Here is a 12,190-nt window from a genome sequence, read left to right on the forward strand (position 1 = left end):
CTACTGTAAGTTATGTTAGGCACTTTACGAATAAAGATTAAATGAGAAAATATAAAAACCCTATGAAGTGTCATGTTAGTTTGGTGGTGTTGGTGGGGGTGGGGTTAGGTAATTTGGCCAAAGTCACTCAGCTAGGATCTGAACTTGGGTCTGTGCAGCTCCAAACTCCAACTGCCTTTTATTATACTTCCCCAGCTTCACAATCTTAATGGAAATAAATCAATAAACACACAAGTAACAATATCTGCCTTGATCCTGATGTGAAATAAGTAAAAACACATCTAAAAAAATCACAATACATCAAGTTGTATTTTAGAAACAATGTAAACAAAGCATATGGTAAGTCTAAGGAAAGTAGTAACCTCTTCCACTAGAAAGGGGGTTTCAAGAACACATGAGTCTTGAAGGATTAAGTAGAAACATTTCATACATAGTTGACACATAAGGAGGACAAAAAGCCAATTTCAAGTGTTTGGGAGAATAAATACAAAAAGCATGACCTCCTCAGAGAACGCTAAGTTCAGAGAGGGAGGAGGCAGGAATGAAGTTGAATTGGAACCAGCGTGTGGAGAGCTTTGAGTCCAAATGAACACACCACCCTGGCCATAACCTTACCTCAGAAGTCTTGAGTGAGATCTCCACACACATCGATCTCCCGACAGCAGGCAACTGTCCTGCCAGTGCCTTTTTTGCTTCATGTGTAACCTCTGGGATGTCTTTGATTGCTAAATTGAACTAGAAAACAAAAGGGACTTTTGTTAAACACTCACAAGGCACATTATGGGAATATAAAGCAGTGAGATGGTTATGCTGGGTAATGCCGGCATGGCTTTGCGTGATGAAGGACATCCATTCATTTCTCCCTTGCCCAGAAAAGATAACCTGCATCAAAGCCCCGAAACTCAGGTTGAAAGAGGTAATGACTTATTATAAAAAATCAGTCAACAAGGTATTTTTCTAAAGACTAAATTTTTCCCTGACTGCAGTAGAAAGATGAGAATCATATAAACCTAGGGCTAACATTTGATGAAGAATATACTTTCCAAGTGAATGAATCAAACGGAATTAGACATATTAATGCTGTGATTTAGTAACACTATAAACTGTATTCTTTGCAACTGCACTATGTACAATTCCTGATGACAAACACGCCTTAAAAAACAAAAAACCAGGAACTTTACCCAATCTGAACCCGTTGGGGATGAAGATGAACGAGTGCAAATCTTCTCGCCGAGTCGAGCCTGGACAATCACCTGGACAGTCTAAAAAAAAAGCAAACAAACAAGAAAAAAAAAAATCAATGATGAAGAGTCTTAAATTGCTCTGACTCACAATCAGGGTTAACAGCCCCTGAACGCAGGGTTAGAAAGATGCCAATGATCATAACATCACTTTAGGAAATGACAGGATTTTAAAATTCAAGAACATATTTAAAAAAAAAAACCACGACACAAAAATAATACTGTAAATATTCCTGAGGGCATAATGTCAACTGATTGGAGGAATTTTAGTTTAAGGCTTGGGATCTGTAATATTCTCACATGGCAGAAGGAAATTTGCACATGGTAGCTCTGACTTTCATAAAGAAACAAGTCCAACCGTAGGTTTAAATATTCACTGCCGTACACTTATGTAATCATAGTAGATTTAAACCAAGGATTCCACAATTATTCATATCATTTGGCCCATATGGCAAAAGTCTCCCAACTAATTTTACAACCAGAATCTACTGCATGGATTGTTTTTTACATGGCAATCATGAGAAGGAGTGATAGAGGTGGAAATGATTTTTAGATTTAAGAAAATATAACTTCTCAAGAAAATATAACTTCTCAAGCATTCAAAATTCAGTTTTAATTCCTCATTTACCCAGAAGGGAACAATAAATGGAAGTCAGACATTTCAGAGTTAGTTGATGCTTTAGGAAGGATGCCTGAAATGCTGTCCATTCCAGTCCACTGTCTTTGTTCCCACCCCAAGAGAACATACTGTGCCAATAACCTGGCATAATAGTTTGACATTTCTGCAAACAGCCTTGCAAAAAAAAATTTTTTTTGAACAAGTAGCTCTGGAAAATTGGAAGCTACTTTTTAGTTACACCCCCAGTACCGCCCCCAAACTTCACAGTTTGGTTTACAACAGACAGAAGTATCCCTTAAAATGGGCAAGCTGCAAGCTGTTATTCTGTATTTCCAAAAAGGAAGAAGCACGGAAGTTATTTCTAACAGTTCTGAGCTCAAGAGAATAGATATATTACCTTGAGGGCAAAAAATTTAATAAACTTGTCCAGGTCCTTTCTGTCCTGGGAATTGAGATCAGTTTCCATTGCCTATAGGAATCTAAAACAGGAAAAAAAAAAAAGTGTTGAAAAATGTGACTAATATCTTTTAAATTCAAAGCATACAGAGATGGTATTGTCTAGCTGTGCAAACAGTCATGTGGGAGGGAAAAAAATTTCTCCCTAAGATACCAAAGTGAAAAAATATTAAGATAGTATCTTTTGAGGAAAATAAATTCCTCACAAAGAAAATCTAGGCTGTAAAATTTAATTCCCATTCTGGAATGGAAAAAAAGAATACTTCCTTAACATACACATGCAAGAAAAGAACCAAAGTCTAGGGACCTGAACAACGGATGAGGACAAGCCATTTTACCTGCATCTGAAACTTTAAGCTTTAACTATAATTTATCTATTAAAAAAAGTTCTACTACCCACCATACTGAGGACTAAATTTCTAACAAGACAAAAATTCTGTTAAAACATAAAATGAGGGGTGCCCGGGTGGCTCAGTCGATTAAGCGTCTGACTCTTGGTTTTGGCTCAGGGCATGATCTCAGGGTGGTGAGACTGAGCGCAGTGTGGCTCCTCAAGAGCTGGAGTCTGCTTGGCGTTCTTTCTCCCTTTTCCCTCCCCCTGCTCACACATGCTCTTGCTCTCTCTCTCTCTCCAATAAATAAACAAAATCTTAAAAAACATAAAATAAGATCATTTGTATTCCTTCACAAGGGCACTAAATCAATTTATTTATTTATTTTTATTTAAAATATTTTATTTATTTATTTGACAGACAGAGATCACAAGTAGACAGAGAGGCAGGCAGAGAGAGAAGAGGAGGAAGCAGGCTCCCTGCTGAGCAGAGAGCCGGATGCAGGGCTCGATCCTAGGACCCTGGGACCATGACCTGAGCCAAAGGCAGAGGCTTTAACCCACTGAGCCACCCAGGCGCCCCGGCATTAAATCAATTTAACTTTGGGGACTACTTTTGAGAATCTGGTAACAAGACAAGCCCTTTCTCTAGAAAAATGCACACATATAGAAATGTTTGGATATAACTTCAGGGGGTTCATGGATTTGATGGAGTACATCACAGCTCCTCAGGTGGAAATGGCTTCAGGTAGAGCTGGTATGAGGAAGCAAAAACATTTAGGGAGAGAAGAACATGAACAAAGAGTATCAGCAACAGAGAGCAAAATGGATTTGGAACTATTAAGTATCCCAGTCTTTTAGAGGACTACATATGGACAGGGAGATAGTATGGCTGGTTGGGGCCAGATCATAAGAATCTTGAATGCAATGCAAGCCTAATACAACAGAAACGGGAGTTCCTTCAAGATCTTTGAGGAAAGGAATTAACACGATCAGAGTGCTAGCGTCATCTGAATGGTGCTTTAGAAAGAGCTTTGCTAGCGTACTGTAGAACAGTTTTGAGTATGAAAAGCGGGGAGACGAGTTAAGTCCTTGGCAATAATGCAGGCTTGAGGTCAAGGCTAAAACTCTAGTACAGTTATGGTTTGGAGATAGTATGGGAGGGAGATATTTTAAAGGGAGAGCTGATGGGATTTAAGGACTGACTACAAAAAGTTTAACAAGGTTTCAGTTAACAATAAACAGGAAGCTAGTTTTAAGGAAAGGTATAAATAGAAAAGAGCTGAAACTGGAAATTTTAAAAACTGAGATATAATACCATACACAAAAATAAATTCAAAATGGATGAAAACCTAAATGTGAAACAGGAAAACCATCAAATTCCTAGAGAACACAGGCAGCAAACAATTTGACATCAGCCATAGCAACTTCTTACTACATTTGTCTCCCGAGCTGAGGAAAGGGAAACAAAAGTAAAAATGAACTACTGGGACTTCATCAAGATAAAAATCTGCACAACCAAAGAAAAAAAATCAAAACTAAAAGGCAACCTACAGAACGGGAGAAGATATTTGCAAATGACATATATGATAAAGGGTTAGTATCCAAAATATATAAAGAACTTACCAAATTCAACATCCAAAACACAAATAATCCAGTTAAGAAATGGGCAGAAGACATGAACAGACATTTTTCCAAAAAAGACATACAGTTGGCCAACAGACACATAGAGTATGCTCAACTTCACTCATCATCAAGGAAATACAAACCAAACCTACAATAAGGTATCACCTTACACCTGTCAGAATGGCTAAAATCAACAACACAAAAGACCTAACAGGTGTTGGTGAGAATGTGGAAAAGGGTGAACCCTCTTACAATGTTGGCAGGAATGCAAATTGGTGCAACCACTCTTGAAAACACTATGAAGGCTCCTCAAAAATTAAAAATAGAACTACCCCATGATCCAGCAATTTCACTACTAGGTGTTTACCCAAACGATAAAAAAATACTGATTCGAAGGGATATATGCATTCCAATTTTTATATCAGCACTATCAACAATACCCAAATTATGGAAAGAGCCCAAATACCCATCAACAGATGGATAAAGAACTTGTGATGTATATATACATATATATATATACACATATATACATATATATGCACACATATATACACACACACACACATATATATGCACATATATATACACACACACAATAGAATACTGCTCAGTCATCAAAAAGAATGAAATCTTGCAGGACATTTGGGTGGTTCAGTTAGTTAAGTGTCTGCCTTTGGCTCAGGTCATGATCAAAGGGTCCTGGGGTTGAGTCCCACATCAGGCTCCTTGCTCAGGAGGGAGCCTGCTTCCGCTTCTCCCTCTCCCTCCCCCTGCCATGCTCTCTTTCACTCTGACCAAAAAAAAAGGGGGGGGCGCGCCTGGGTGGCTCAGTGGGTTAAAGCCTCTGCCTTCAGCTCAGGTCATGATCCCAGGGTCCTGAGATCGAGCCCCACATTGGGCTCTCTGCTCAGCGGGGAGCCTGCTTCCTCCTTTCTCTCTCTCTGCCTGCCTCTCTGCCTGCTTGTGATCTCTGTGTGTCAAATAAATAAATAAAATCTTTAAAAAAAAAAGGATGAAATCTTGCCATTTGCAATGATGTGGATGGAAATAGAGTGTATTATGCTAAGTGAAATAGGACAGTCAAAAAAGACAAATACCAAACAATTTCACTCATGTAGAATTTAAGAAATGGAACAAATGAACACGGGGAAAAAGACAAAGGCAAACCATGAAACAGAACTATAGAGAACAAACTGAGGGTTGCTGGAGGACATGTGGACGGGGGATGGATTAAATGGGTGATAAGAATTAAAGAGGGCCCTTGTGATGAGCACTAGGACATATAAGTGATGGAATCACTAAATTCTACTCCTGAAGCTCATACTACACTATATGTTAACTAACTGGAATTTTTTTTTAAAGATTTTATTTATTTATTTGACAGAGAGAGCTCACAAGTAGACAGAGAGGCAGGCAGAGAGAGAGAGAGGGAAGCAGGCTCCCTGCCGAGCAGAGAGCCCGATGCGGGACTCGATCCCAGAACCCTGAGACCATGACCCGAGCCGAAGGCAGCGGCTCAACCCACTGAGCCACCCAGGCGCCCTAACTGGAATTTAAATAAAAACTTAAAAGTACAAAAAAGAAAAAGAAAAATAAATAAAAATGGGGTATAACTTACATGTAGTGAAATGTACAAATCTTGGGTATACAGCTCAATAAATATCTTATTGTTTTCATTTCTATTTCGATAGATACTTTGTTTGTATACATCCATATAATTGCAATTCAGATCAAGTTACAGAACATTTCCAATAGTTCAGAGGGTTCCCTTGGGTCCCCTCAGGAAAAAGTAACCATTATTCTGACTTCTATCATCATAGATCAGTTTTATCTATTCTTACAAATCATTCTATTTAAATAAATGGAATCAAACAATATTAACTCTTTTGTGGGTAGCTTCCTTTATTCAAGTCATGCCTATGAAAATCATAATGCTGCATGTGGAACTTTATTCTTTTTTTCATTGCTATGCAGCACTCCACTTTACAAATATATCACAAACTGTTTATAAATTCCGGCAGATAACCATTTGGATTGCCTCCTGGTTTTGGCTATTGTATTTTTACACAAATCTTTTGGTGGATATAAATACTCCTCGCCATCAGCTGTAAGCCCAGCATTATTAATGTTGGGTCACAAAGTATAAGTACCTAGTTTTACCAGACACGGACAGTTTTCCAGAATCTGTACCGATGTACATGCCCATCAGTAGTATATGAGGGTTCCAGATGCTCCACAGCTATACCACTATCTGGTACTACTGATTCTTAAATTTTAGCCATCCTGGTAGAGGTGCGGTAGTATCTCATTTAATCTGTATTAGATGATTAGTGATTAAATTAGTGATTAAATGAACACTGGATTCCCCCTATTAGCATCTTTTCATATGCTTATTGGCTATTTGGAAATCATCTTTAATGAAGTTCTAGTTCAAGCATTTTGCGCAATTAAAAATTAGGTTATCTTTTTTTACTAAACTGTTGAAGTTTCTAAAATATATATATAGTGGATATAAGTACTTTGTTGGATATGCACTATAAATATCTTCTCCCAGTTTGTGTCTTGCCTTTCTTACAGCATCTGTTTCTTTTCATGAGAGTCTGAATATACTAATGGACAAAGGCCAGACTACTGTATCAAAATAGAGCTCTGACCCACAACCTGCAGGAACCAGCCCAGAAAGGAAGTGAAACTAACATCTCCATTATCTAGCCCAAGAAGTCAACATACTATCTACAGTAATCAGTCAAGGAAGTCAAACTATCTCTAGCAACTAACTAGTCCAGGAAGCCAACAGTAACCCTAAAAAACTGTCCCCAAAGAGTCAAGACTTGAGTAATAACCCCAAATTACCTCCCCTAATTTTCTTCCCTGGTTCCAACTTAGGACCAACCACAGAAAGCCAAATATATATACCTAAACAACCACAAAGGATGCCCCCACTTGTAGTTAGGCTGCCTAGAGCTTTCCCATGCCAATAACCCCAAATCAGGACATATCTGAAGTTCTTCCTTTCCTCCACTATAAAGCTTCCCACTGGTCTACCGGCCTTTGAGTCTTTGCCAATGCGAGTGATGGCAGCTAACTCCCCTGCTATGACAAGCTCTGATTAAATAGGCTTCACCCATTCTCATTTTTGTGTTTATTTCCACATTAAAAACAGCCTTGCTGAGGTATAACTGACAACCAAAAATATATTGGAAATGCAAGGCATAGTAAGTTTTTTTTTAAAGATTTTATTTGAGAGCAAGTGAGCATAGGGGCAGGGGAGCAGAGAGAGAGAAGGACAAGCAAACTCCACACTAACCGCAGAGCCTGACTCAGAGCTCAGTCCCACAACCCTGAGATCATGACCTGAACAGAAATCAAGAGTCAGACGCTTAACTAAGGGACCCACCCAGATGCTCCAAGATGCTGTAAGTTGTGACATCTATTTGTAACTGTAAAACCATTACCACAAAATATCCCCGTTGTAATCTCTCCTTCCAGTACCTCCTCAATGCCTCATCCTTTGGCAACCACTGCCCTGCTTTCTATCACCATAGATACCTACCTGCATTGTCTAGAGTTTTATATAAATGAAATCAGACAGTATGTACTCTTTGGCTTCTTTCACTTAGCATAATTATTTTGAGGTTCGTCCATGTTGTGTTCTATGTTCATAGTTCATTTGTTTCTATTGCTGAGTAATAGCCTCTTATGGAGTCTTTTGATTAACAGAGGTTCTTAATTGTAGTAAGTCAAATTTCTCAACTTTTTTTTAGCACTTCTTTGTGCTCTGTTGAAAAAATTTTTGCTGATCTCAAAGTCATGAAAATCTTCTTTTCTTCTAAAAATGTTATTGTTTACCTTTCATGTTTACATTCATGATCCATCATAAATTAATTTTTCCTGTGGTAGAAGTTTGGGGTTGAGGTTCATTATTTTTTGACAATCAGTTCAGGTTACTTAATAGGTCAAATCAAAACACCAAATAACCAACTTGTAATTAATGGAAAGGGTAAGACTGAGGTTAAAGTTGGAGAGAAGGAGATATTCTCCAAAAAGAAGGAATAGTTTAAAAACCATAGCAGTAGATGAAATCACCATGGAAGACAGAAGGGAAAAATAACAAAGGCCCCAGGAAAATACCATAAAGAGAAATGCCAGAACTTATCAGAGAAATATGAAAAACGATTTCTGAGCAGTTATCATGGAAACTGAGAGGAAGTAAGTTTCAAGATTGAAGCGATGGTCAAATATCATAAATGTACTTGTGGAGGAGGCAAAACTTTACCTCTACCCCTCAGGTTTCCAGCTGGGCCTCTTTAATAAAAGGACAGATTAACAGGAGAAAAATGGTTTATTAACACCTGCAGTGCACATCTCACAAAAGAAACCTCAGCAGAGGGGCACCTACATGGCTCAGTCCGGTTAAGTGGCTGTCTTTGGCTAGAGTCATGATCCCAGGATCCTTGACACCAAGCCCCGCATCAGGCTCCCTGCTCAGCAGAGAGCCAGACCTCAACAGAAAAGTAATCCAAGAGTGTGGCTTAGAACTGTGGCTTATATGGGATCTTCAACAAAGAATGATAAAGTTGTAGAGAAATGACAAGACAAAGGAAAGCGGTTCTATGCTTCCAAGGGTGGCAAACTGTGGGAAGGTAAATATATGGGAGGAAACTAATGGGGTAAGGTTTGTTTGCGGATTCCACCGGTGCCTTCTCTGAGCCGGTAAGAGTCTGTCTCTAAGAAAAGGAGAATTTATCTCACCTTCGGGCAGAAAAGTGGAAAGTAAAGACAGGTTCTCCAACATTTACTGCTTAATGGCCTTCAGATAAAAATAATTTTTATTTCAAAGAGGCATATTCACATTCTAGTTTCCTTCACTTTCAAGGTGATGAGAAAAACGCCACTGGACTTGACATCATGTTGCTAATGATCTTTGAGAGGATCACTTTTTTTTTTTTAAAGATTTTATTTATTTATTTGACAGAGAGAGATCACAAGTAGACGGAGAGGCAGGCAGAGAGAGAGAGAGAGAGAGAGAGAGAGAGAGAGAGAAGCAGGCTCCCTGCTGAGCAGAGAGCCTGATGCGGGACTCGATCCCAGGACTCTGAGATCATGACCTGAGCCGAAAGCAGCGGCTTAACCTACTGAGCCACACAGGCGCCCCACTTTTTTTTTTTTTTTTTAAGATTTTATTTATTTATTTGAGAAAGAATGAGAGAGAAAGCATTGAGAGTGGGGAGGGTCAGAGGGAGAAGCAGACCTCCCAATGAGCAGGGAGCCCAATGTGGGATGATCCGGGGACTCCAGGATCATGACCTGAGCCAAAGGCAGTTGCCTAACCAACTGAGCCACCCAGGTTCCTGAGAGGATCACCTCTTAAGAGCAGGGGTGCTTCAGCTGGATTCTGAGAAGTTAAGAAGGAAGAGACCTCAAGCTGCTGTGAAAAGGATTTTCTCTACAGCATAGCACTATTTGAGCAAATGCGGGGGAGGGAGAAACCAATGAAGGAGAAACAAAGCACCTGAGAAGAAAGGATTGAGGGACTCAGATGCCACAGTAGAGTCTACTGCAATCAATGACAGGTTAAGGCCCGAAGTGATCCAAATTATAAAGGACTTATCTTTTAGAGCCTACCATTTGTATGTCTGACAGCATTTGAAGCATACACCCACCTTCAGACCTTCAGGAATACTGGATGAAAAAAACACCAACAAATGTTAAGGTAAGAATAAAAAGCCTTTTAAAGGGTTAAACTGTTCAAGGCCCTGAAGCAACCACAGCAACAGATCTGAGATAAGAATAATGCCGGAGGGGCGCCTGGGTGGCTCAGTGGGTTAAAGCCTCTCTCTCCCTTCCGCTCAGGTCATGATCCCAGAGTCCTGGGATCGAGCCCCGCATCAGGCTCTCTGCTGGGCAGGGAGCCTGCTTCCTCCCTCCTCTCTCTCTTTACCTACTTGTGATCTCTATCTGTCAAATAAATAAATAAAATCTTCAAAAAAAAAAAAAAAAAAAGAATAATGCCGGAGGGTTGTACTGCCCTTTTTTTATACTTAAGTGGGGAACTGTGTTCCCACCACCAGAACACCAACCAATGCAAACAGAATAGCACAATGACTCTTGTGACTTTGTTCGGAGGTAGGAACTAAAGGATTATGTAACTAGAGTTAGTTATAGAGCCAAAAGGGGCGAGATCTCCACTGGGGAAAAAGTTATCTATAGACATCAGAGCTTGTTGTTCCCTTAGGCCTCGCCTGTCTAGCAGTTAATTCATCCTTTACAATATAAAGTTTACCCTATGCCTTGCTTGTTGTAACAGTCCTTCTTTGAATGTTCCAAGGACTTGAAAGGGAAATTAAAAAGTGACCTACAATTCATCCCTTTTTTTCTGCCCTTTACTAATACTAGCCAGTTACTAAATCCTTCAAGTTCTTGCTTATACAAAATCCTTTTATATATGTGATACATTTTCATTTCCAAAGAACCACCTTAATCCAGGTCTCATTTCTTAGCTGGAAGAGACTCACTTGGTTACTCTACATTTGAACGAGATCAGGATATGCCATCCCAAAATAAGCCACTTTGGCATAAAGATTATTTTAAGCTGAAGACATTTGAGATTCAACAGATGTAGAAAGAAACCTTCTTGGGCTTCCCTTATCTGACTAAAAGCAGAAACTTCTGAAAAATGAGGACAGCCATAAATTCCCATTTCAGGTTGGCATCTACTTCTGAGAGAGATCACAAGTCCCCACTCCGTGGGAGTTTCAAGGTCAAGAAGAAGATAGACCATTTGCACTTACCTAAACAAATATTATCACAAACCTTTTAATCTCCCATTTGTTCTCTTAAAGACTCATTTGTCTTTTCTAAAGAAACTGATTTGTTCTTCCCATAAAAGTCTCCCCCACCCGCCCCCGCTCTGTCCCCCCCCCCCCCAGTACCTGCCTGGCTTAGTGGGATCAGCCTGCAGCTCTTGATCTCTGGGTCATGAGTTCAAGCCCAATGTTGGGGAGAGATCTGAATGAATGAATGAATTAATGACTAAATAAAAATACATCTCTTTAAAAAAAGCCTTTTCTTGGGGCGCTTGGGTGGCTCAGTGGGTTATAAAGCCTCTGCCTTCGGCTCAGTTCATGATCCCGGGGTCCTGGGATGGAGCCCCGCATCGGGCTCTCTGCTTTGCGGGGAGCCTGCTTCCCCCTCTCTCTCTGCCTGCCTCTCTGCCTACTTGTGATCTCTGTCTGTCAAATAAATAAATAAATAAATAAATCTTAAAAAATAAAATAAAATAAAATAAAAATACCTTTTCTCCTAGGCCTCTTTCTCTTATTAAATTAGACATGTAAGTCCCAAATGCTAACCACCAGGGTTATTCATCACTGAGTACTCCTATAGTTGATAGTCTCATATCAATTTAAATTGCAGGCTCTTAGGTACTAAACATAAGAACGTAGGGAAAGTTTTCCTCAACACCTTCTTCTAGGTTACCTTGTAAACCTCAGGCACAATGCTAAAAGAGTAAGTAAAGCATTATCTCATACTGCTCTTATGTTCCAGAAATTTTGACAACTCCTAAGTTTCAACTTCACAATTGCCCATGCAAAGTCAGCAGGGAAAACAGGTGGGATGATTTTGAAAAGGTAATCAGAGGTCTGCTAGCACTTTCTTATGAAAGATCTTGGTCACTGAAATTACCAAACAAATGGTGATCTAGAACCAGTGTCTAGTCCTTGGACATACCTGCTCAAAACACTAATTTCATTAGTTCAACCAAGGTTTTGAGGACAACTTCAGTTATAAGAGAGTGTATATACCATAAATCCAGTTTATTATTTGAAAAATAAAATGGCTAAGTAGATGGAAAGAGAAGCATTAAGTGATCAACATATTGCCTTTCCTAAAAGTGGCCATTTTGTGAAACCAAAA

General features: G+C 39.4%; 1 protein-coding gene across 2 annotated transcripts in view; it reads right to left on the reverse strand.

The window, feature by feature from the left end:
• LOC111149764 (autophagy related 13) overlaps nucleotides 1-12,190 on the reverse strand; it is a 56,350-nt gene that overhangs the window by 25,098 nt on the left and 19,062 nt on the right. For both annotated transcript variants that reach the window (XM_022507024.1, XM_022507023.1), the window contains exons 3-5: nucleotides 2,258-2,339; nucleotides 1,182-1,262; nucleotides 616-735 (exon numbers count right to left, since the gene is read on the reverse strand). In XM_022507024.1, coding sequence (XP_022362732.1) covers nucleotides 616-735; nucleotides 1,182-1,262; nucleotides 2,258-2,326 — 270 coding nt within the window. In that variant the 5' untranslated portion in view covers nucleotides 2,327-2,339. The remainder of the gene's footprint in view (nucleotides 1-615; nucleotides 736-1,181; nucleotides 1,263-2,257; nucleotides 2,340-12,190) is intronic.

The sequence above is a fragment of the Enhydra lutris genome, unplaced genomic scaffold (assembly GCF_002288905.1).
Source record: "Enhydra lutris kenyoni isolate GAN:26980312 unplaced genomic scaffold, ASM228890v2 scaffoldscaffold22, whole genome shotgun sequence".
Lineage (NCBI taxonomy): Eukaryota > Metazoa > Chordata > Mammalia > Carnivora > Mustelidae > Enhydra > Enhydra lutris.